Raw genomic sequence first — 24,435 nt, 5'->3', positions numbered from 1 at the left:
TGGAAAAAAAATCCAAAAACTAAAAACAAAGCCTGTGTAGGTGGGGATTTAGGACAGAACTTGAGAGCAAGAAGAGAAGAAAAGAGGCATCAATGAGTCCTTGACACAAGGCAAACACAGAAGCTGTGAGTGGAACACTGACAGCTGGCAGGAACTGAGAAAACAGCACAGGACAGATAAGAGATCTCATTGAGTGCCCACTTTGAATTGAGCAGAGATGGTCAGAACCTGTTCCCCCTTAGCCCAGAAAAGCTTGCTCCTTGTCAGCATATCCCCCTCCTCCCAGAAGCTCCACTACTGCCAGCTGAGATCTCCCCACAACCCAGATTGGACTGCAACAAGAGTGTGCTTGTCTCAGGGTTAACCTCACTGTCAAAAAGCTCTGGAATCAGTTCCCCTAACCTGCCCCCTTGGCTTAAGGGGGAAACTGTTTTTCTGCTTCCTCTAAGCTGCTGTGCATCACCACAACATCATGCTTTGAATGGCAGCTCAATTTCCTTACGTGCAGCAAGCTGCCCTGGCCTCTGTCTGTGCCAGTTTGGTTTACTTTGATATTTTATCCATCTAAAGCTCTATTAATCCGTTTTATTCCTTTCTGTCATAGGGATAATCCTTTATGTAAGCAGAGCTCCTACAACTGAAGTCCTCATTTTGCTTGAAGGAGATTAGCTTTGCAAGACTATCCCCTGTGATACAGGTAATGTTTTAAACTCTTGCTTAGTTTTGCCATTTATTTATATTTAACTGCTGAACAAACATGAGACTTCTGTCTTTCTTGGGGATCTAACCTCAACCACATATGCAAATTAATGCTTCAAAATGGTATTTAGGTGCACAAAGTTCTGGAGATACTAAGTCACATGGATTTCAATAGGAACAAGGTATTTTACCTGTTGAATTGCTTTTGGAAAATAAACAAACTCAAAAGGCACCTCAAAAGATTTTCAGTATCTAAATACATTTCAACATTTATCCTTTAGGGCCCGCTCCATGCTATGTAACCGTTATAGGTCAGTTTTGTAGGTCTGAATGTTTTGGGGGTGATAAAAATCTGATAATTACATTAACACAGGGAAAAGAAAGAAAAAGTTTTTTTTTTTTTTTTTTTAAAGGCTTCTTAAGTAGGTTTTTTTGTGTGTGTGTGGTGAGATAAAAGCATATTTTTGAAAACTGCCAAATACAAAAGAGAACCTTTGCCTACTTGATTTTACCTATAGAACAAACCAAACAGCAAAATGTAGAGCAGCAGCAGCGATGTCAGAGGTCAAAAAGCATGAGTCACTCTCAAAAAAAGCCTGTTTTTTCTTGAAGTGAAAAACAAACTAAAGAAAATAACACCCTCACCATGATGCAATGTTTTGGATTTGCCTCTTCATTTCCTTGTCAGGCCCATGTGGGTGTGAAAGACTTGCCATCTCTCAGACATCTCACAGGAGATGGCTCAGGCCCACTGCAGGCGACTTCAGCCCACACCTCCAAGGGCACACAGACACACTGCTGCCTGCACCCACATCTGCCCCCACCTGGGAGGAGTTGGGGACACTCACCACAGCTGCAGGAAGAAGGAACCCCAGCACTCAATGAGCTTGCACCCACTTTCCAAACAAAGCACAGGAAAAAAAACAGAGGAAGGAGGAGGCAGGCAGGCAGGCAGGCAGCTAATTCCAGCAAGCTCAACAGCAGAAGCAGCACAACAAGCTGGTGGGCTTTACCTATTCTGTCTTCCTCATGGGAGGGTTTGGTGTCCTCCACCTGAGGACCTCCAGGTGGGTGTGTTGGCCCATCAGGAGTTCCAGTTGGCTGCTCTCCATTCAAGCCCCTGGTAGCCAGCAAACTGGAGATAGGAAGCAGGCGTCAGGCTCTCCTAGGAGCTGACCCCAGTGGTAGCCCAAGGAGTGTGGGGTGAGACAGGGCTACTGCAGGAGCGCAGCAGCGGAACCAGGTTTCTTGTGGGGTCGGTGCCATAGCCTTGGCTGCAGCTCTCCTAGGTCTTCCCCGTACTCCATCGCCTCCCCCAGCTCTCTTGTGCTGTCTCCTCTTGGTGCTCCTAATTCCCTCCCTGTGCAGCTCCCTGTGCTTTTCAGTCTTTCCCTTTTCCTGGCCTGTGAGCCAGACAGGAGGCGGTGCTGGGATGCTGTGCTGTGTTTCATCAGCAGCTGGCAGTGATCAGAGGCAGAGATTTGGGCCCCTCTTCCGCACCTGGTCCTTGATGCTCATGTCCCTCGCAGGCACCTCCTGGTTTTGGGAGTTCTGCACCTCTGCCAGCCACCACTGGGGTTGGTCAGTGCTTCAAACACTACACACTGGGCATTTGTTCAGGTTTTCGTGTGCTTGGAAAAGTTATTTTACCCTTGAAGATGACACCTACTCATTTGGGTACACACCCTTAGCTGTAACACACCCTGTCTTTGCCAATAATTACTGTTATTTACATATACCTTGAGAATATGGAGCAGATGAAAAACACAAACAGTCTTCAAAAAACAAGGCAGTTGCACAGATAAAAGCTGTTGCACAACATGCGTTCGCATCACCTGAGGTGTGGAGTCTCCTGCTACTTCTGTACCAACGGATTCCACGTGAACCCCTTCGTGGTCACATTAAGGATAATGATGAGAACAACTTGCCTGTTCTGAGAGACTGGGATTTTGAACTAAAAATTACTTAATTTTTTAGGCAGGTTTCGCTGTTTTAATTCTTTTATAAACCAAATTAAGGAGCATCCATGGTTTCGGTTTCCTCGTAAGAAACTGAAGCCAAACCGCATAGCCAAGGTAAAACCTTTTTTCAAACACACTACTATTAGAACTCCTATTTTTTCCTTAAAAAGTGATGATAAATACAAGATTTCTTGCTTGAGTAGCTCATTGTGTGACTGCTCCTAAGGGGAAGGCTTCCACTGCTGAGTTCTCTGCTTTTGTTTCCAGTTGTGCTTTGCAACCATCTTCTCTGCAGCTGTCGCTGGTAGATAAAAGAGCTCGCATGCTTGCACATTTCAGTAAGCTGCAATGCTGTCTATAGGAATTGATTTGACTGTTCATATACACATTCTCCCTCAGCACTTGAACAAGCATGTTCAGATTCGCCCACAGGGTGCAGTGCCTGAGACTGACACATTTGTTTGCAGGGTTGTCCTGACATCTACAGTAAGATTTAAATCCGTTCTGTAGAACTGCACTAAATTATACAATTTCACAGAAGAACCAACACAAAAAGAACTACTGGAGGCAACTGAACAAAGAACTTCGACTCAGCACCAGCTGCTGAAAGGTGCACGTCTCTTGGGAGTATGAAACAAAATTGTAAACTATGAGGCAGTGTCTCTGAAGAGCCTCTTTAATATGTACATGAGACTGCACTGTAATGCCTGTTCAATAACCACTTCCAAGCAGAAACGTGCAAATCAGTTCATGTAATCTTGTGAAGTCAGGAAGAATGCATGGCAGATAGTCATAAAAATGGGCTATTAAGTATTAGGACCATAAGTGCATCTTACTCCTCATATCATTCCTTTTGTACATATAAGCCTTACAGCCCTTTGGGGTGGAAATTTCACTTTGTTTAAAGTAATGTGAAAATGCTTTGTCAACTTGGACTGTGGCAGTTAAAAGCTAACAGGAAAAAAGATCACAAGTTCATCACTACTTGTATTATTTCCTCCACAAATTCCCCTATTCACTGGCTCTTAAAGTCAAAAGCTGTCACCAGAGTTCCTTCTAGACTTAGCTAGCATTTAAACAAAAGCTTACAGCAACTCAGCAGTTTTTTTGCTTTGATTTTCAAAGTGCTCCCGCAGCATAGCTTTTCATATTTAACATATTTCAATAATGAGTTCCATGTTTTCATTCTTCTGGCCTTAAGATGGAGGGCATCTGATAAAAGCCATACATAAAATACAGGCACTGCCTTAGGAAACAAGAACCAGACCACTGTAAATTTAAAAAAAAAGTTGGATTTTATTATTTTTAGACCATTAAAAAAAAGGATTTAAAAAAACAATACCATCTCATATACCCACTATTCCATAAAAACACGCTAGTTCATTGAAGCATATGCATCATATGTTCTCTTACAGTTGGAAATTTATAAAACAGCCATAAAAACACACTATTGAAGCATATGCGTCATGTGTCCTCTTACAGTAGGAAACTGACAGAACAGCTTGTATCTATTGTATTTTTTTTTTTTTCAGTTAGGACTTCTGTTTGTACAGGGCAAAATGTAGCATTTTCAATACTTTTGTAGAGTTCCTAGAAGTTTTGAAAGGTCATGGCAAGCAGAACTACTGTTTTCTACTGTTTGCGTTGCATTCATGACTACTTTCTCTGAGAGCAGATAACATGTTTCAATTCTCCTGCTTTGTATTTTGCCAGATCTCTGGCTGAGGTCCTATTATGATATCTCAGTAGCAAATAAGAGTTAAATAGTGGAGAAGAGCAAAGACTGTTGTTGAAAATAATCCTGTATCACAGAAAAAAAAATCCTCTAGATTTCTTATACTTCAAGACAACTGCACTCTTAAATCATTTGGAAATGTATCCCCAGATGTATCGCATGCGTAACACGAGCAAGATTCCTTCCGTGTTGCATAGCTACTCTATTCATACAATAAAGATTATATTAAAAAAAAAAAAAAAAAACACAAGTCCAAGTGTTGCAGCAGCCTTATTTAGGAGTAATGAAAGCTTTCTTTACAACTGTTGAACTGGGGAGCTACAGTAGACATCACTGGTGGCAAGAACAGAAATAGTTGTGGTAACTTGTGCTAGGCTGCTGTGGTTTTTGTTTTGTTAGGTTATACACAGAAAGTACACGGGTTATGCATCATCACTTAATACTAAGGTCAACTTTAAGATGCCTCAGTAACATTGACCCTGTCTAGAAGGCAAGTACAATTAACCGCATGTTTCTCAATTGCGCTGCTTCATCAGCCTGTGATCGTGGTACAAGCTTCCCAGCTCCCAGTGTAACATTCCCTTACCCTAATCAAGAGATGCGTGGGGGCTGTTAGTCCACCAGCAAAGCCAGATCAAGAGGAACCCAGCAGAGAGGTGATGCCCATCTGCATCTCATTCAGCCACAACTGAACAAGAAGGGCCTTGAAGGAAAACTGCATTTCCACTGTGGGCATGTAATTAGAAAGAGGGGAAAAATCCTGATTTCTAATATTACAAACAAAACCAGTTATCTTTCTGGGGAAGAAATTCCAAACAGTAGTATCTCTTCATATTTTATCACTGTATTTATACGAGGTGTTTTCTGCCTGTTGTAAGATACCCTTTGCCCCTAAAGGGCCCTTCAAGTCTCTATGCTGATAATACGAAGTGTTACTAAAACCCAATATCTTTTGGAGACAAGTGATACAAGCAAGGAAGATACAAAAGCTGCTTAGCACATTTTGAAATCAAAACAGTACTTCATTAAAAAGAGACACATGAAACAAGTCAATGTTTATTCTTTCTTCTCACTATCCTCAGTGATAGGGTCTGCAGGAGGCTCTTCAACTGTTGCACTATTGCTCTCTGAACCAGTGTTGCTGTCACTGGTTCCTTCCTCTGCAGTGCTATCAACCCCTTCTTGGCCGCTCTCCTTATCATCTGGGGTAGATGTTCCTTCTTCACCATTCTGCTGGTTTTCTGTGCTCTCTTCTGGGTGAGGCTCTTCTGTAATAAAATATTTCTCAGTGTCATTTATATACCTATATATTTAGGTAGTGTGATTACAATTTAGGAAGAAAAAGAATCTGTAGTAAATCCAAGTATTTCATAACACCTATTTATTACTTAGAATGTACAGTAGAGGCACTGCTCTGAAAGACCACTCAGTACTCAGAATGTACACGGTCCTGCCACATGGCATCCTGAAAGTCACATGCAGCCCGACCTCAGAAGTCCAGACACCAAGCATTGCACCTCATTAAACTAGAATTCAACTCTTCCACTTTCCTTTATGCTGTTTCAGCAATGATTCACTGTCACCTAGCATCCTTGCTAGATGTTGACAGTAGGACAAGGAAACACTCTCAGTCGTTCCTAGCTAACATGTTTAAGAGATGAGTTAGGTTTAGAAGGCATTCAGAAATCATGTGTTTGTTGTTTTGTTTTTTTTTCTTGGGTACATTTAAACACCAAGCATTACATACTGGCTTTGTGATATCCTCTACCCTTTTAAAAAGGAACAACTTAACGAGAAGAAAGCAAACACCTGTGTTCACCAAGATGAAGTTGACTCTTCTGAGTATTCTTCTGAAGAAGCCTTCCGACTAACAACAGAAGTGTAGGGCCTCCCTGGCTATGCTGAGCCTCTACAGAGATACTTTAAAGCCAATCCTTTCAGGATTCTTAAACTGCTCTTTAAATACAGTTACCTGTCTCCATTGGAGCACTCTCCTCTTCTTTCTTCTCCTCCATCTTGTTAGTTGCCTGTTCTTCCTCAGCTGCTATGTTGTTTTGACTGCGTTCAGCTTGCTCAGCTGCTTCTTTTTCCCTTTCCTCCTGTCTCTTGCGAGCCTGTTCCTCAGCTTGAGCAATTTCAGCTGCAATTTTTTCCATATCCACTTCTACCTTCAAACTGCATAACTAGCAAATAAAAACAAACAAAAAAAGCTCTTTTACTACCCCAGTTACAATGAAAAACGAAGTATCAGGAATACCCAATTATTATTAGTTCAGTATTTCTACATGCAGCATAACTATTTTGATTTGATAAAAGTTTATACTAAAACCTTCACTAACCACACAGGGAGAAATAAGCTTATTATCAAAAAAGGGGGGGGGGGCTAAAGGGGCTAAAGAAACAACCTAAGCCCTGTTTTTGAATGCAAACAAGGACAGAGAAATATGTTCTTTAGTGGCTTTAGGCCACTTTCGTTGAGCTGCTCCCTAGTAAACTCAACCAGTCAAGCCTGAAGGCACTTTTAAACTGTACTGGCTGAATATAACTACTAAAGGTCAACGAAGGAACATGCAATAATAAAAATGCCGTGCATTAACACCCACATACTTCACCAGGCCTAGGACACTGCAGCCATCTAATTATAAATAATTCAATACAGAACTAAACAGAAGTAGTCAGAGTATTTGTATAAATGGTTGACTAATAGATTCCTCAAAATAAGTGGAGAAAAGTGAGAGTTGTACCCTTTTGAGCTCATTATTGAAGGATTCTGTGCTTTCCAAGAATTTCCTCTTCTTCTCCTGGTGGCGCTCCTCAATTTGCAGAAGCTCAGCTTCCAGTTTACGCTGGAAATAAATAAATGGTAAGAAGCTTACTATGCAGTCATCTGAAGAACTGGACAAAAACATTTAGACCAATGTTTTAACATGTACCCATGCTTTAAACACCCTTAATCCCAAAATGTTTTCCTAGATCTAACACCCAATAGCTAAGAAGTTCATATAAAAAAGGCATGAACAACAAATGGGTCTGTATAATAATTCACAATTGTTAGACCTCTTATAAAATTTTAAACATTATGGAGTCAAGGTGAACAGTTTATCATCTAAATCTACATACTTTCTTTCATTTTATACACCCTATAGTACACACGTGACACTTCAGTTACATCCTCTAATGCAGAAAGACCACAATTCAAAGAAATAGGAAGCTCTACCCCATCTTGTGATTTAAAAAAAAAAAAAAAAGTGACAAATCTCTATCTTATTCTGGTCAAACTCCAGTTTTCTTTGCCTACACGTATACTTACTATACTGACAAAGTTCTTTTGTTTGGAAAATATGGGCGTATGCCCATTCAAAGCTAGCTGGAATGTACAAATGTGATCTCACTAGAGTTCTTTGCATACATTTACTTTTCAAGGAATAATGTTTCAATAGGATTTACTGTGATACAAGATTGTAACAACCAAGATTACAGTAATAAGCCAACTGAAAGCCACAACTATCAGAACCTATTAAACTGAAGATTTACTTTATACAGAGAAGGTTCTAATAATGAAGAGCTATGGATTTAGTACTTAAGATGGCCTAAAGGACAAGTTTAACATAATTCTGACTAACAAAACAGCACAAAAGGTGAAGCCTCACATCTTGCCACTCCCAACAAAACCCAGAGATTAGCTCTTAGAGCATACAGAACATTGACACCCAACAAGAATAGTCATGTAGATGATCAAATGATCTGAGACTTGGAGTACAGCCTAACCCCATTAAGTTTTAGCTGCCTTTGTATCATTTATCCTTACCTGGTGAACCATTAAGGATTGAACCTGGCGTTTAAGAACTTGCATTCTAGCTGTAGTGACAACAGAACGGACGTCAGGAACCACACTTTCACTCAATATCTCACTGATGAGACGATGGTTTCTTTGGAAACGAGCTGTAGCTGTGTGCTTCATAGAAAATCCATCGTCGTAATCTGAAACAAGAGTTTTAAGTGCAATTGCTTTAATTCCACAAAGCAAGTGTCAAGCCTAATTGACTGTACCAATGTCACCAGTAATTAACCACAAAAAAAACCCTAACACCAGTTTGTCATGTCACAAAGTTCATACCAACAAGTACTTGATTAAATAACATCATGTAATGAGAAAAGAGTTTGAGGATTGAGCGCCATTCACCCTGGCACAGCTACAGCACCTATTTTACATGCATCTTCCCACAAGTCTGAAATGTAGATTAACTTATTTCTTGCTTCCAGAGTAAGAGGGGCTATTAATACATTAAATAAAAAAGCCATTCCTGGTTAATCATGATGCCAAAAAAAGTCCACTAAAAAATAAAAGGTCACAATACTAACAAAGGAGACATTCCTCTATAAATGAGCTTTGTACCACTGATCAAAATGGCTTACTTTTTGAAACGCTGAGGGATGAAAACGTGAAGCAATGTAACATTTAATTTTCAGTTAATGTAATAACTGTATTCTACATTTTGGGGGGTACAAATGCACTTCCTTTGAGAACAGCTAGTGAAAAAAAATACACTTCAAGGAGAAAAAATATACATGCACATAGGTCAAGAGCTCGTTGTTTTATCAGCTTCTTGCAGAGAAAAGAAGTTGAAGTCAGCCCAGGAAAAACAGTCTTGTTTGACATGCATCTAGAGGATAAACTATACAAGAAGATAGAAGAATTTAACAGGTCAATTTTTTTTCCCCTGACCAAATTAAAAGAGTTTCCAATTAATGACAAGATACTAAACTTGAACAATAGATACAGAACTTAATGTGAACTACGGCATTATGGATTATACTAGGTAATCATTTTAGAAGTAAAATGAAGTTTGATGCTACAAAGCAGAACAAAACATCTGAAACTATAAAGCATGCTTCCTGTACCTAGCAGCACCCAAAAGCTTCTGGCATGTAGAAGACAGAGGGCTTGCTATGCTGTGACTTTCTGTATTTGTTCAGAGAGCAGGTAAAGCTTTTCAATATAATAAAAAAAAAAAAGTCAAACCAGAATCTGCAGTTTTGGTATCAAGAACCTATCTTGGGCTCTAGAAATTGAAGTCTAACTAGTAGAATTTAAAGCAGAGTAATTAAACAGCATTAACTATTGGTGAGGGAATAAACGTAGAAGAAACTTCTGTAAATACAAGTCACATTTAGTTGAGTGTTAAAATCCATTAACTGGCAGGTTCACTGAATTGTCTTTCAGAATGAGGTCATTTAGTAAAGTCCAGAAGCTGAATTTATTTCACATGAAGTTTTCCTAATGGAATTTACTCTCCAACTACTCACAGAGATCTTGAAGACAATCTTAATACATCAAGCCAGAAAACATTACCAAGGAAGAAGCTTTCATTAAACTAGTTACCTGCTTTATTTTAAAGTGTTACGTTCAATTTCCCATTGAGATACCTGATTAAATGAAGTGAAATGAGAAAAAATAGTGGGAAGACAATAGATTTGCAAGAGACAAAGAAATATTAAGTAAATCAGTCTCCTTAGTAAACATCTTTGTCCTCTTAACAAGATTCCTTTCACACTACAAGCTCTTGATCCTAGTGACATGCAGCACAAACAGCAGCATTTCTGCCATGGGGAAGAATTTGCCATTTCATCCCAAGTATGAGCAGATCCAGCTCAGTGCTAGGTCAGCTGGCTCTGCCTGACTCAATTTGGCCCAGGCAGCATGGAACAGAACAAAGTTCTAAAATGCCAGCTACTGGAACACTAAATATATTTACATACATTTTGCAGTTACCTCACACAGGCAAGTGCTCTTTGTCACAGGCTTTATCTCAAGGGTGTGCTTTTACAAAAAGGAGGAAAAAAAAAGAGGGTGTAACTGAGTAGATTTTTCACCCTCAGGTTTCAACAAGTATGTATCTGGTCATGAATTTAGAAGTAGACGTTAACTATATGAATCTAATTTTTCCCACTGGGTGGAGTACATTTCCTTGCAGTCAAATAAACTTGCAGAATTTTCTCATCAACTTGTCAATAGCAAGGATAACTCTTCTTTTCTAAACAATCTCAAATGACATTTGAGTTCAGGTGTTCTTAATCATACCAGAACTCTACTTATCACAAGTATGCACTTCTGGTAATAAAGCACAAAATTGCATTCAGGCTGGATTAAATCAGGCATCTAATCATCTTGTAATTTACATGTTAAAGCCATCGCAGAATTTTAAGCAGACTGATTTCTTTTGAACTGTAAGCATTACTTCACACCGAATCAAGGGCTAGAATAATTTCTATCATTGCCTTTCCACCTTAGCTTTTGGAAACAAGACAAAGTCAGCTGCTGGCTCTACAAAATAAAAGTGTGATCATGAAAATTAGTATTGAAGGTACTGAAATAGGAAGGAAGTCATGTTAAGCACTGTGAAGGCTATACAGAGATAATTTTCCATATCTGGCAATTATTTCTCTATGCTGTAGGCCTTGCAATAAGGCTGTCTCACTGGATGAGCATACAGATTTCTTTCTGCTTACCATCTGGATCTTCTGCTGGCTGTATACTCATGTAAGGTTCACCTTTCTCCATGCGCGACTGCCTTTGTCGGCTTTCTTCTTCTAACGCAGCCTCAGCACGACTTTTTGCATTGATGTAGGCAAGGTATGCAGGAGAGTTATGGTAGGCCTTCATGGACTCATTGTACTCTATCTGAAACGTGACCAATATTGTTTGATTGCACCACATGGCAATTTCAGACTTGACACAATTAGGTGCAACTCAACAGGTAGTTATATACAGACAAATCTATTTGGACCTATCTTGCGGATACACAAATGATCATATTCTCTTGATTTCTTTTTTTAACCAATTAGAACTTCTTCCACAGTCATGTTTTTAAAAACACTAGTTGGGCTTTTAGGCATGTTTTAATAGCTTGAGAGGTCTTACAAGAGTTTTGTTTTTGAAGTTCAAAATCAAACTTCAGAACTTTGATAAAAAAAATAAGTTGACTTAAAATATTCTTAATTCTTTGTATTTCTAACTACATAATAGATTCAATTTTTTTCTCTTTCCTTATTCCAGTATGCCATGAACCAGTTTTCAAAATCACTTAATGTTTTTGTATTCTTTGATCCATCCCTGCACTGGGATGATACAGAATGCTGCAGCCAGACTACTGTCTCCTGGTAGCAGGACTGCATCACTATTTTCACCTTCTTTGAAATATTTTCCCCTTGAATTGCTTTATGTCATTTAAAATTTGCCTGGTCTAGATTTTGTACAGAGATTTGAGGTATTTCCAATGAAATATAAGATATATCTGTGATATTGGTGCAGGTACCTAAGGGTGTCAATTTCTTTATTATTAGGACTGGAAACCTATCTAGGCAGTTGAAAAATATAAACAAGAAGGCCCCTGCCCCAAGGAGCTTACAATCTAAGTGCTGTTACCAAGTTAAAAAAGAAAAAGAATTCCTTGATTTTGTTTCAACTAAGAGCATCCAGCTTTGAAGTACTTCTCTATTGACTTGGAATAAAAACAGCTCCAAGTTTCTCAGGTTTGACCAGGTTGTACACAACCTCAGATGCCTACCAGGCTTAACCACAAGACAGCAGGTGGACAAGTTTCCCCTTGTAGCTTAGGATCACAGTCTTGTAAAAGTCCTCAACACTTACCAACCTAGACACATGATGTAGCTGTCATCTTTGTCATGAAGATCAATAAAAAGCAACACAAATGCAAGAAACCCTAAAAATGGTAGCATTTTCCTACTAGGAAACAAAACACTATGCCATACCATGGAGTTACACCAGATTATACACCATGGAAACCAGACCCTACGTGACTGGAAGTCTTTTATGAACACGTTCATGACTCAATAGCAGTAGTTGCAGAGCACCAGTTTTGAAAGAGGATTTTGGTGTTGAGACAATCTTTTCAACACTGATGTTGTACAATCAAATCCATTCATTAAACAGTTAAAATCGACACTCAATTATAAATACTTCATTTTGAATTAGGTCTAAAAACTGACCAGTCACAGTTGATGTACAGTTATTTAAAAAAAATCTAAAAGACGTGTCAGGACATACTTCCATTAAGTTACATATAGGGGGTCTCGTGAGTGCCTCATACACCACTGCATGGGTAAGATGAATTTTTCTTCTCAGACCAGTTCCTAGAAGAATCAGCTGTAATAAACATCCCAGATTTCTTCCATTTACCTTTTCAGCTTCATATTCATTCAAATACTCTTGCTTCTCTTCATCAGTGAGATCTCGCCACATTCCTCCAATAATCTTGCCAATTTCCCATAACTTCAAATCAGGATTGGACGCCTTCACTTGGTCCCAGACCTTAACAGAAACAGCTGGAGCTTTACTAATGATATCTAAATACTTCCAAATTAAACATTTTATATTGTCATCTCAGTGTTCTTTCTGGAACCACCATGAAAAACAGGATTAAGTTAGGAATGTCTGGCTAAACTATCTCGATTATTTTCTGGGGCAGGAAGTCACTGAAACGGGCAATTGCTGAAATGGCTTTGGTTTCATGAGAACATTGCTTTTAACCCTCTTAATTCTCTTCTCAAACGCACATCGCTGCATCTCTGGGAAAAAAAAAAGTGCTACTGAGTAAACACATCCAGCAGTAGATTATGATAAAGAGCACTGAGCTTTTCAGATCAGAATGCAACATTATTTTTCAGTCTTGCTGATCAATTTGAGTTCCAACAAGTTCTGACTCCACCAAAAAGGTTTCTAACTTTATAGGGAAAAAAAAAAGGAGAGAGCTGCCAGTGTTATTTCTTGCTGCGCCACTTGACTTTTATTTTTTGTTGTTGATTTTTTGGCCTAAGACAGATAGGCTGGTAAAGATACTTTACCAGAGGTAGAAGAATTTCCTTCTGGCTCACCCGCTTCAGACAGGCTCGCATGCCCTCCCCATGCCCAATCAGATTCCAGACTCCACAAGAGTCTCTCTCCTACTTTCTGTCAATCAGTTCACAGAATAGCGAAGTAAACGTTGCCACAGGCTAGGTTGGTGAAGGAGAACATGCAAAGTCCACTCATTGCTACTCTTCAGTCCAGCTACAGCACTGTACCAAGCCCAGTATACCGCAAGGAATATCTCCTTTTTATAAAAAAAGTTCTGTCAGTAAGTCACAGGAACTTCTGAATGTGGCAGGGTGGATCCTTGTCAGCAGAGACAGTGGTAGTAAATTATCATTTTAGAGAAACCTTTTCCCCCCAGCAACTGGCAACTGTGTGAACAGACTACTGCTGCCATTATTCTGAAGGGCAATGCATCTGTACTTTACAATTCCCTTAAAAGAATGTGCAGGCTGTTAGAAGTAAAAGTTTAGAAGCTGAAACTAAGATAATAGCAATAAATCGTTAGCACATACAAACGCTAACTTTTATTATTACTTGTTCGATACCGTATACCCACCTTCCGGCTGTACCTCATGTAGGGCATCAGGGGCTTGTCTGGGGGTTTGGGGGGCTTTGGAATGGTAATACCAGAGGAAGCCTATGAAAGAACCGAATAAATCCATTTGTTAATGTACTCACTGGACAGTTTCCATACACACTATTTTTGGAAATCATTCATTCTTGTGCAGTTGAAACAAACATCCCTCCGCCCCCATTCCAAGAAGCAAGCAACATCACAAAAAAGAACTGAACAGGTACTACAACTGGTCCTCATTGTAATATTTTTTCAATCTAAATTTGTCCTTTTATCTGTAAACTTACAGAACAGCAACTAGATAAAAATCTAAATCGGCTCCACATTCTAAAAACTGAAAAGCACAACTTAGAAATTTCCATTAAAACACCAGTTCCAGCAGGTTGCTTTTCTCACTTCTGGTTAGCAATTTATTGTACCTGTTCTAACAAATTTAATGTGTCTACTGTGGGATGAGGGGCAGAGAGTGAAGATAGGATCATGACATCTGGATGTCTTCATTTGCAAATCATTTCAGCAATGTGTTTGTCCACAAAATATGCCAGTGGTAATTCAGAGCCAAAGAAACTACTCATTATAAAAAAACACCCCTATGCAAGTGATCCACCAGTGTGCATTATTAGTATCCAAGCTGTACTGTAGTTGTCCAAATTAGCCTGCAATATCTTTGTGTGCTTGTATCTTCCTTTAGGTTTGTACAACATCAAGCACCTTGCTTGCACTAAATAAAAAGACACTGAGCAGTAATTGTTACTGACTGAAAGCTGCTGCACCCACCTGTTTCTGTCCCCTCAATCTACAAAACATCTGGCAGGGCTTTCTTCTCCTAAAGCAATGAGCTTGTAGTCCCTACCAACCACAGGTTCTGAAAACCTCCGCTCTTCAAGAGCTTAGACATGCAAGGAGTTCCATTTTATTAAGTGGGACCATTTTTATAAAAAAAAAAAATATGAAGCAATTTCAAGCTTTTTCAGAACTACAGCCACAGATTAAACAAATAATGGGAGTTTGGCCATATAGGCTAATGTGCAGTATTCGGCTTTCAGATTTTTCTTTTTGATATTTTGCTTTGCTGAATTTATGGAGATCTGTGAAACAATGCATACGGAACTGCATATAGATATAAATAATGTACATGAGGTATATGCATTACCAAAATGTATACATATATACACACACAAATGGGTTTGAAAAACATTAACGGAAACTGTTTAATGCTTTTAAATTAACAGGAATTTAAAGACACCATACATATACTGATATATGCATGGCACAGAAGGCTGTATATGCTTATGACGTACAGAAACAATGAAAGTTCTCAGAAAAAAACTTATTCTTGTATAAGAAAAATATGTTCAGACAGTATGTTCAGTCAAGTTTCAGCTTGTATGGGGAAGGTCTTTTTCCATAAACATTTCAACAAACCAGATGAACTTCATATATGAAGTTAGAAAGAAGGTTTCTAAGAGTACACTTCATTTAAGGTACCATATACGTGTTCCTTTAAAAACTCTTTCCTTATACCATATTCTGAACAAGGCAGATGTTTTAAGATTGAAATTTTTACATGAAAAATCTTACTAGGAAAATTAAAGAAACTTTTAATTAACTTTTTTTTTTTTTTAATATCAGGGGTTTACTCTTCTGTTGTTAGTTATGAAAACCATGTGCTTCCAGTCTTCTTTTTTTTTTCCTTGACTACACCTAATGCTCAAGACTTTACCTGTATTAGAAAGTAGTTGTCACCTGTCACAAACTGACTCCAGCTAACTATTTACTCCATTAAAAACGTTTTTAGCATCCCTTTTCTACACACCTACAGATTAACAGAAGATCTGAAAGGATTCTATTTGATGATCATCACACTTCTGTTCAAACAATTTTTTCTGAACTAGGGACTTTACACAGCTAATATCAGACTAAGACTGGAAAGAAAAATAAAGGCTTACATCTCCTGCACGGCTCAATAGTATGATGCAATACTATTAACAAACCCTAGTTTGCAAAGTATTCTTCCTTACTTTTGTGCCAATAAGCCTTAATAAGAAAAAAATAGCAGTTCCCTCCACGGAAAATCTGTGCCCACACTACAGACCTTCTCCCTAAGCATGCAGTGGTCACTGAAGACCACAAAGTCTGTCTCTTTGGAGTTCTGCATCATACATGATTACCACGTATTCTTTCCCCCTCTTCAAATGGAAGTCCATTTCCTGTAAAAAGTTTCAAAGTGAATGGGAAGGGATAGGGGTGAAGAGTAAAAATCAGAGGTAAACTTTGGTTTTTAGAAAAACGTGGCAGCAGCCAAGATTCAGAAGAACCTAACTCTAAAGCCATTTCTGGTCAATTCCTGTTGTTTGCTGGATGATGTAATAGTTGATTCTCCTACCGTGACCCGGCTGTTGGTGCCCGGGTTCCCTCCCAGCCTGTAGTTGTTGTAGGCCAGATGGCTGTATGGATTGTATCCCACAAACCCTGGTGTGCTGGGCATTTGCTGATGGAAACAAATGAGACAAAAACACGAATGAGAAATGAGCTCAAACGAGGAAAACACAGAAATGAAAGTGAACTGCAATATGGCATGCAAAAGCAATCAGAGTTTAAACAAGCAAATGAGGTGTAGCAGTTGATACCTTCTCAACACACAGAACTTACTCCAATACAAACCTATTAAGGAAACAGGATTTTAAGCAAATACGTTGCTACAATTTTTGTCCAAAGTTGTGGGTTTATTTCTATTAGATGTGCAACTGGTTTAAACAAGTATTCCATAAATCCTGCTCATGCCTAGTAAAACTTTCCAACGTATAATAAGGCACCAAGAAGTTCATGAAGATCCTCATATCCAAAGGGTTAAACTTATAAGGCAACACAGCACACAGGAATGGGGCAAAAATCCCAAGTCAATATCTACTGTAACTGAAAATCCCTGCCTGCTTTTCATCCACCTTTCCAACAAGCGTGATGCTGTCAATAGGCAGGAAGAAAATCTCTGAGCACCACCTGTGCAGCAATACCAGCACTGGAAGACTTCACTGGCTATTTGCAAATTGAAATATTTTGTAGAACTGTGGGATTAGAAAAACCAAGAGAGATGACGATTCACTGAGACGTCCGCCTCTCGTGAGGTTGGCTGCAGACTGGCAGAGTTGAGGAAGCACTGAAATACAATCTACAGGTTAGAAGCTACAAACTGATCTTAACTGACCACTGAATCAGAGATTATTTCAGGAGTTAATCAACACATCTTTATCCACTCTTGAAGGTGGATCAGTTTGTTCTCACATCCCGTAAGGCAGAAAAAAAAACGTGATTTCTCTACAATCCCTTGTTAGCTGTCATCTACATACAATCAAGTACCAGAAGGTTCGCTGTCCTTCGCCTTCTCTCACACATCTTGCTCCAGCCTTTTAATTTTGTTTTTCCTGTCATGCACAATTCAAGTTCTGTTGTAAAAAGTGGATCAGCTATTGAACAGTGATTGTGATTAGGTCCTGACTGTGGTGGTCCTTTCATCCCAGTCCATAATGACTTATCCTCCAGTGTTGCTCAGAATTTGAGTGTTATCTACACCGTGACTCACACTTCAGTCCCGCTTCAGCCCTAGTAAGAAACATTCCAGCAGTCTTAATTTCATTTGCTCACATACCCATTCTAGATTACAGTTGTGGAAATTCTATGATTAAGTTCAGTATTCCAGGGAACTACAGCATGACAGATACAAACATGGAACAAAAATAACCTGTAAGCTAAACTACATTAACTTGCAAAGCTTTCAACTGCATGTAGACATACTGTAGTCACTTTATTTCTTAACAATACAAGTACGAAATAAAAGCATCCTGTAACAGTCAGCCTTCAAATACATGCCTTATTACCCAGCTTTCAGAATCTCAGTCACAGCAGTTGACATTTACTCAGTTTGTATGCCTGTGATGACGACATACACATTCACTATTTAATAAGATGTCATCTGATTTTGTTAAAGACAGTGTTACAGTAACACTGACCCATAGTAAAATGACAATGGTAGTCTCCGTTTGCACAAAAAGAATTAAGCAAAATAGGAGTTAAATATTACAAGGTAGCTATCGTGCATTACATGGAGATTTGTTACTTCAGATGTAATGCTACTTAAAGAGAAATCTTGAAACTTTGTTGACTACAGGATCTCAAAGTGGCTGTGGAGGAATAAGCAATGTGTGTCTCCTTTTCCTTTCTACCTTGCATTAACAGAGCACAGACCATCATCTCAAGGACTGTATCCAACTAAAGTAATACAAAACACATATGAAAGACAAGCAATGTATGTCACTAATCAAAGATTTGAATTTTTTGTTTCATGTATCCTCCTGAAGACTTACTAACTCGACTAAATGATGTACCACGTCAGTATACACCATTTAACATCTGTATCCACACCGTGTCCCATAGGAATCACACATGTATGCAGGAATCCAGTTGTAAGAGTGGATGTCATCACATTCCTTCTAACAGCGGCACAAATCTATTAAGTTGTATGCAGAATGAAAACTCTGAACAAACTATGCAAAACAATGTTTTATTTCTGTAAGTGTTTAAGAACATAACTTATACATGATATTTTCAACTACCTTTAAAGTATAGCACAGTAAATTTAAAGCATCACATTTAATCTAAATCCCTTCTTGCAGTTCTTGTCCCAGATGCAGAGACCAGGGACACCCTTGGACAACAGTTTCCAAACTCTCTTTGGTAAGAATGAATTTCAATGTAGCAACTTATTCCTCTGTACCAAAGATTAATATTTTTTCCATGTGAAAGTATTACTCTTAAAATGCAAGCTGCTTAGAAACAAATGCAAGAGATGCATGTGCTCTCAGGTGCTTTTCTAACCACAACATGCTATTTCCGTGTGTTTTCATACATGCATGACTGCAACTGGGCAGGACTCAAAACTTCCCGCATTTTCCTAATTGGCATTCCACACTATTTTATTATAAATTAAGGTATTTCTCATGCATTGGACTCCAAAATATCAGTGACTTCAAGAAGCTTGAATAAGATGACCCTTGTGTTTTGTTATTCTAAGCCAATATAACAGAATTTTGTGTACTTCTGCATTCTGCTGAAAATGGGTTAGGTACAACAGAAGCACAAAGGCATGCCCTGCTTGCTCATGGTTTGGCCACAAGTTGACCAGGAAATTTTAGAATTAAATATATCGCTTTGTTTTTAACTATTCTAGTATACTGTTGCAACCCGATGCAAACATAAGTTTAGACCAAGAGTCCAATGTTATCTGCCTAAGTTAAAATGGCTACATGTGTAAGTAATCCTAGTAACTGCTTATAAAAAAAAAGTATCTGCAGGATCTGGCCATAAAGATAAATAAGTTTATTCAGCTTTTCTTTCAGAAAGTGCCCAAAAAAGTGAGATGAATGTAAATAGTGCATACCACATTAATAATGAAATACAACTAGTGCGGTTTCCCGATACAGGAAGGTGCTGCAACTCCACCATTACTGCTCTGGAAATTACTAAGGGCTATTTTACCAGGTATCTGTGTTAATGAGAAAAATCACTATACTTACGGTTGCAGGAGCTGGGGTAGGAGGTGGAGCATAAGATGGCCTTTCTGTTAAGATATAAATGTAAGCAAAATAATCTTGAAAATTTGAATGATTTTTTTTTTTTTTTTATAAGGCATCCACTGTGGTAAACATTAAGTGATTTACAAAAAACAGAGAGTCTGCTCCCAAACACTTTGCATTCTGTCACCGCAGAGTGTAATGCAAGCGATAGAAGAATTTAAAAGATTTAAGACCACACCATTGCCAGTCTTTTATTTAGGCAGGAGATTAAAGACTGTGAAATGCATTTATGTACACATAAACTGAAAGAAAATAAGCAAACAGCAGGATTTCGGAGAAGCTGCAATAACTGCAATTTCTATGAAATCGAGTACTTGGACTCGATCAGTCTTTGGCGTGTTAACGTAGACTTCAGAGAGAATCAGCAGCAAGCTAAGCTCTAGTTACACCTGGTGCACCAGAAACAAGCCACAGCAAGCTTTGAGGCCATGAGTCTGGTCAGAAGTAACTACATTTCCTATCATTCCCTTTCATTCAAGGAATAACAGGATTATCTCACGAACAGGTTCTACTGAACCAGACCTAAAGGTTCACCAAAGGAAGAAAAATCTGAAAACTTACTTGACATTTTGATAGGCAAATTTTCAGCCACCTGACATTATATTTGTAATTCTGAAAAACAAAAGAACACCACGCTATTACATATTAAACCTTTGCCTTCCCTTATCTTTACTAAAGAAAAAAAAAAGTTGACCAATTTTGAAATAAAGACAAAAAAACTTCTGAAAATTAAGGCATTCACTGAAAAATGAATATACTTTCAAAGGAATCTGGCCTTAAAGAGCTGTAAAATAAAACCTGTCTATGCCAAGAGATTTTAAGCATCTCTTCTCCCCCCTCCCAGCCATTTTATACAGCCAGTTTCAGATACAAATATATAAATAACCAGATTAAATAGCAGCTCCTTCAAACAGTTCAAAAAATAATGACCACGCCGGCCAGCAGCGCAGACCGTGAGAGGTGACCGTATTTAATCTTTTAGCAACCAGCCCATCAGCGGCTAGGAATGAAGTATTATGACCAAATGCTGTTTTTTCGGCGTTTCTCCGAGCAGCCCGGCGGCACCCCCTCAGCTTCGCACCCGCCGCCGTTCTCCGCCTTGAAGCTCCGCGGGGGCTCCGGGACGGCCCGCAGCAGGCCGGCAGCGCCCTGAGGAACGGAGCCGGCCCCACAGAGCCGCTCCCAGGGCCCGCCAGGCACCGGCGGCCCCGAGCCTACCGACGGAGCCCCGTGAGGGGGAGCCCCCCGGGGAGGAGCCCCCTGAGGACGGGCAGCCCCTCTCCGGTTCGTGCGGGGCGCTGAGGCCTCCCCAGCCGCCTCTAACGGGAAGGAGGCCGGGACCTGGCCCCTCAGCGCCCTCACCTCAGCCGCTCCCCGGGCCTTGCCGGCCTCCTACCGAGCCGTGCGGGGCCACCCCGAGTCTCCCCCCCCGCCGCCACTCACCCGGTCGCCGCCGGCCGCGCTCCCTTTGTTCCCCACCAGGCGAGGGCAGCGCCTGCGCGCTCCGCTCTGCACTTTCGACACGGAGCCACCGCCCTCCTCTAGCCCGCGGGTAGCCGCGTTGGAAAAGGTCGTTGGGGCTGCGCTGCTCGTCCCTAAGCCCCCACCAAGCCCCGGGCTTCGCCGCGTCCCGCTGGGATTAAGCGGAGGCCCGGAAAGACCGTGGTGAATCTGCGGGCGCGGAAAGCAACGGCGCTGCGCTGAGGCGGGGCGGCGCCTCCCTGCCGGTAACGGCGGGGCCCGGCCGCACGCCCCGCCTTCGCGTTCCTCTCAGCACTTTCGACAGAGAAACCGGCCGCCCTCCCTCCATCTTCGCACCGAGCCCGTTTCGTGCCGGGCAGCTCTATACCACCCTCGCCGCTGTCACCGCGGCCGGGCAGGGAGAGGCAAGAGCCGCGTTGCCCCATGGCGAATCTGCGGCGCGGGCGGGGAGGGGCGGTCGGCGCCTCGTGCCCGCCGCCATTTCGCGCCTCTCGCCTGAGGCGACGCGGGCGGCTCCGGTGCGGGGCAGCGAGTGCGGGGCTTGGCCCTGGATAAACCCCGTCAAAGAGTGAACGAGGGGCAGGCGAGGCGGCCCGGTAGCACCTAGGAGCTGTTTGTGTGCGCAAAACGGGCGGTTCGGCCCCGAAAGGGTGTCCCTGTGGAGGGAGGCCCGGCCCGGTGCGGCACCCGGGGAGGTTTCTGTGCCTCGACGCCAGGTTGTGCTCTGAGGAAGGCCTAGAGGAGGGCTGTGGGAAGGACTGCGGGTTCTGGGGCTGTGTGGGTTCTGAGCCTGTGTGGGTTGTGCTTCAGAACTAAATCATCACAGCCACCTCAAACGCTTGGGCTGAATCGCAGGAGATTGAGAGCTGCAGCACAGATAATTCCAGGAGAGCTGGGGTAATCCAGAACGGTTTGTGGGCATCGTGAAGGAATCACACGAGGTAAAAGGCTCGTGAAGGAATCCCATGAGGTAAAAGGCTTGCAAATAAAAGGCCTGCAGCTCTGAATGATGGAGGAATGTGAAGGATGGCAGAGCTCAGTGTCCAGTATAGGAATCGTTTGTACAGTGAAAACACTGTTTCTGAATGTAAAAGAGTGACTGAACGTAGAATGAAAATGAAGTTGAGGACTGAAATACTGTCATATGGCTAGAAAGATCAAGTTACAGACACGTAAGGGATGAATTTGGTGCACCTAGTGAATGTGGCAGCTGAAGGAAAGACAAACATCGAAGATTCTTGAAAAGATACTAGAAATCTCTTTGATTTTTTTCCAACAAAAAGAGATCATACCTACCTAATCCAAAAGGACAGTAAAAGAGGAAAAGAAGAAACTGAGTATGATATGAAGCTGCTGCAAATTAGGCCCATTTCTTCTTGATGCCTGCAGTTTGGCTGGCCCAGCTTGCTTTTGGTCTTAAATAAGCACGCTTTTATGAACAAATAAAGAGCCAGGAACTCTACCCCTATCAGCTTACAGCATGTTATCTGTGGCCAGTTTGTTGAAATACAGCAAAATGATCTGATTTCAATTTGATTAGGAAAGAATGTAAAAATTGGAAAGATCTCCAGAAAGCCAAATACGCATCTTCTGAGTACCAGTTTTGTGTGGACAGAACATTTGTAAAGAAAAGGTGAGAAAATTCTTACAAGAGGTGAAAAATAGCCTAGTGTTTTCTTGTTTTGACTGCTTCATGCATTCATCTCTAATTTATTAATAACAGTAGTATTAAAATGCATTTAATGTTGAAAGCATTACATTATAATTTGGCATAGGTTAGTTAAATATTGAATATGGTCATTTAGTTTTACTGATTCTCAGTTTCCACACTAATAATTCTGGATCTTTATATGTGTTTTCGCATATATGCACTTTACATTTTTTATTTTGCTACTTGCCTAATATCCATGTTGAGACAGTGATAAATTTTTGCCTTTACACATTTTAATATACTGCATAGCATATGTACTTTAATAGGTTTGTTTATGCATTATCATTCTAATCAGGGGGCTCCAACTATTTCACTCTTATTCAACTATTTTAATTAGCAACAGTTGCATAAGCTTTGTAATGAGGACATGTATTCATTAGAGACGATGAAACTCATTTTTACCTCAGACATTTGCAGGTAATAGGTGGCAATAGCTGAGCTGGTCTGGATTTAATTAGCAGCCCAGCAGTGAAGAGTTCTGTGCCATGTTATTGAGTCCTCAGTATTGTAGTCTTGAATTCTGCAAAGTTACAGAAGATGAGGGTGAGATGTTACCATGAGTGCTTCTTTTTCCTACTCCCACATGAGGTTCACGATGACACCAGTGGAAGCTTGAGTAGTTTGAGTAGTTTATTAGGAAAAACATTAGCTCTTGAAATTTGAAAAGAGGGATTTTGTGAGTAGTGCAAAAGATCTCCAGTTATATATGCACTGTAAAGGGAGAAAATACAGTTAGGGCCAGGATGCACACTTGAATCCGGTTTAGAGTAAAAACAAATTTTAATGTAGCTAACAAAGTCAGTGTCTGGAAGTCCCACGTGAAGAAAAAAACCTTTGTACAGGTAAGAGTGGGCTGCCTACAGAATGTTGTGTGTTAACGAAACCAGCTATTACAATGTTCTGTAGTCTTTTTTTTTTTTCTTTTAGCCTCAGGTTTCACGATCATAAAACAGGATAACTGGGTTTATGCCAGTTGTTTCAAACTTCAAACAGAAGCTGTATATTTTTACGAGCTGTTGAATCGAGTGTTAAATCATGGTAACCTCATGTTGATGGAATACATTTCTCATTGCAGGACAGCTCAGGATGTGTTTGTGCTGTCGGTGGAGTCAGGGAGATGGCTTCAGGAACTGAAAGGTCAGGCCATTGCATGGTTGAAATAATATGTGTGAATTTTTTCTAGTTGCTTAGTTCCCAGATAAGAGTGACTACTATAGATACACAATAATTTTTCAACTCTAAAAAATGTGTAGGATTTACTGCAAAGTTAAGGCCAGAGTAGTGCTCCGTACTATGCTGAATGAAGTTTCTATCATCAGGGGAAAAAAAATAGAGTTAAGCTAGAGATGAGGGAACACCAAGAAGTACCATGGGTCAGACAATAAGCCAAACACCCACTGGCTAAAGAAAAAAACATGTCTGTGAGTAAGATTATTCCGTTACTGTTTACTGCAGAGCTGGCAGTGCCTTCCGTGTATTTATATGATAATTGTTATGTGCCTGTGCAAGCTCTAGCTGCACAAGGCAGTCTGCCGAAGGAGTTCTAAAGGTGTGTGTATTAAGCTAAGTTTCTGTTACATACTTACGTGCTATTTATCTTTGCCTGTCAGCTTCTTTTTTAGATCATAAATTTTGTAAGCCAGCTGCCATCTTCTGATCTTTCTTGTGCAGCACTCACAGCAGAGGGCCTTAGATCTAGTTGAGGTTACTGGATTTACCAGAAATTTTTGTAGCAGGAGGATGCTCACCTTACATGTGTTGATAAAGA

The 24,435-nt window shown here is 40.4% G+C and overlaps 1 protein-coding gene across 1 annotated transcript; it reads right to left on the bottom strand.

Annotated features, from left to right (window-relative positions):
- Positions 1-3,932: 3,932 nt before the first annotated feature.
- On the bottom strand, positions 3,933-21,158 carry SMARCE1 (SWI/SNF related BAF chromatin remodeling complex subunit E1). Its single transcript, XM_082778830.1, has 11 exons — positions 20,918-21,158; positions 20,036-20,086; positions 19,415-19,458; positions 16,231-16,335; positions 13,827-13,907; positions 12,596-12,727; positions 10,906-11,077; positions 8,204-8,376; positions 7,140-7,241; positions 6,368-6,578; positions 3,933-5,663 (listed from the first exon to the last, which is right to left on the bottom strand). Exons 2-11 carry the CDS (start codon positions 20,040-20,042, stop codon positions 5,452-5,454), a joined length of 1,239 nt encoding a protein of 412 aa, XP_082634956.1. The 5' UTR covers positions 20,043-20,086; positions 20,918-21,158; the 3' UTR covers positions 3,933-5,451.
- Between the last annotated feature and the right edge of the window lie 3,277 nt (positions 21,159-24,435).

This window comes from Aythya marila (genome assembly GCF_965140915.1).
Source record: "Aythya marila genome assembly, chromosome: 25".
NCBI classification, from domain to species: domain Eukaryota; kingdom Metazoa; phylum Chordata; class Aves; order Anseriformes; family Anatidae; genus Aythya; species Aythya marila.
This window is presented reverse-complemented; position numbering and strand designations above follow the sequence as displayed.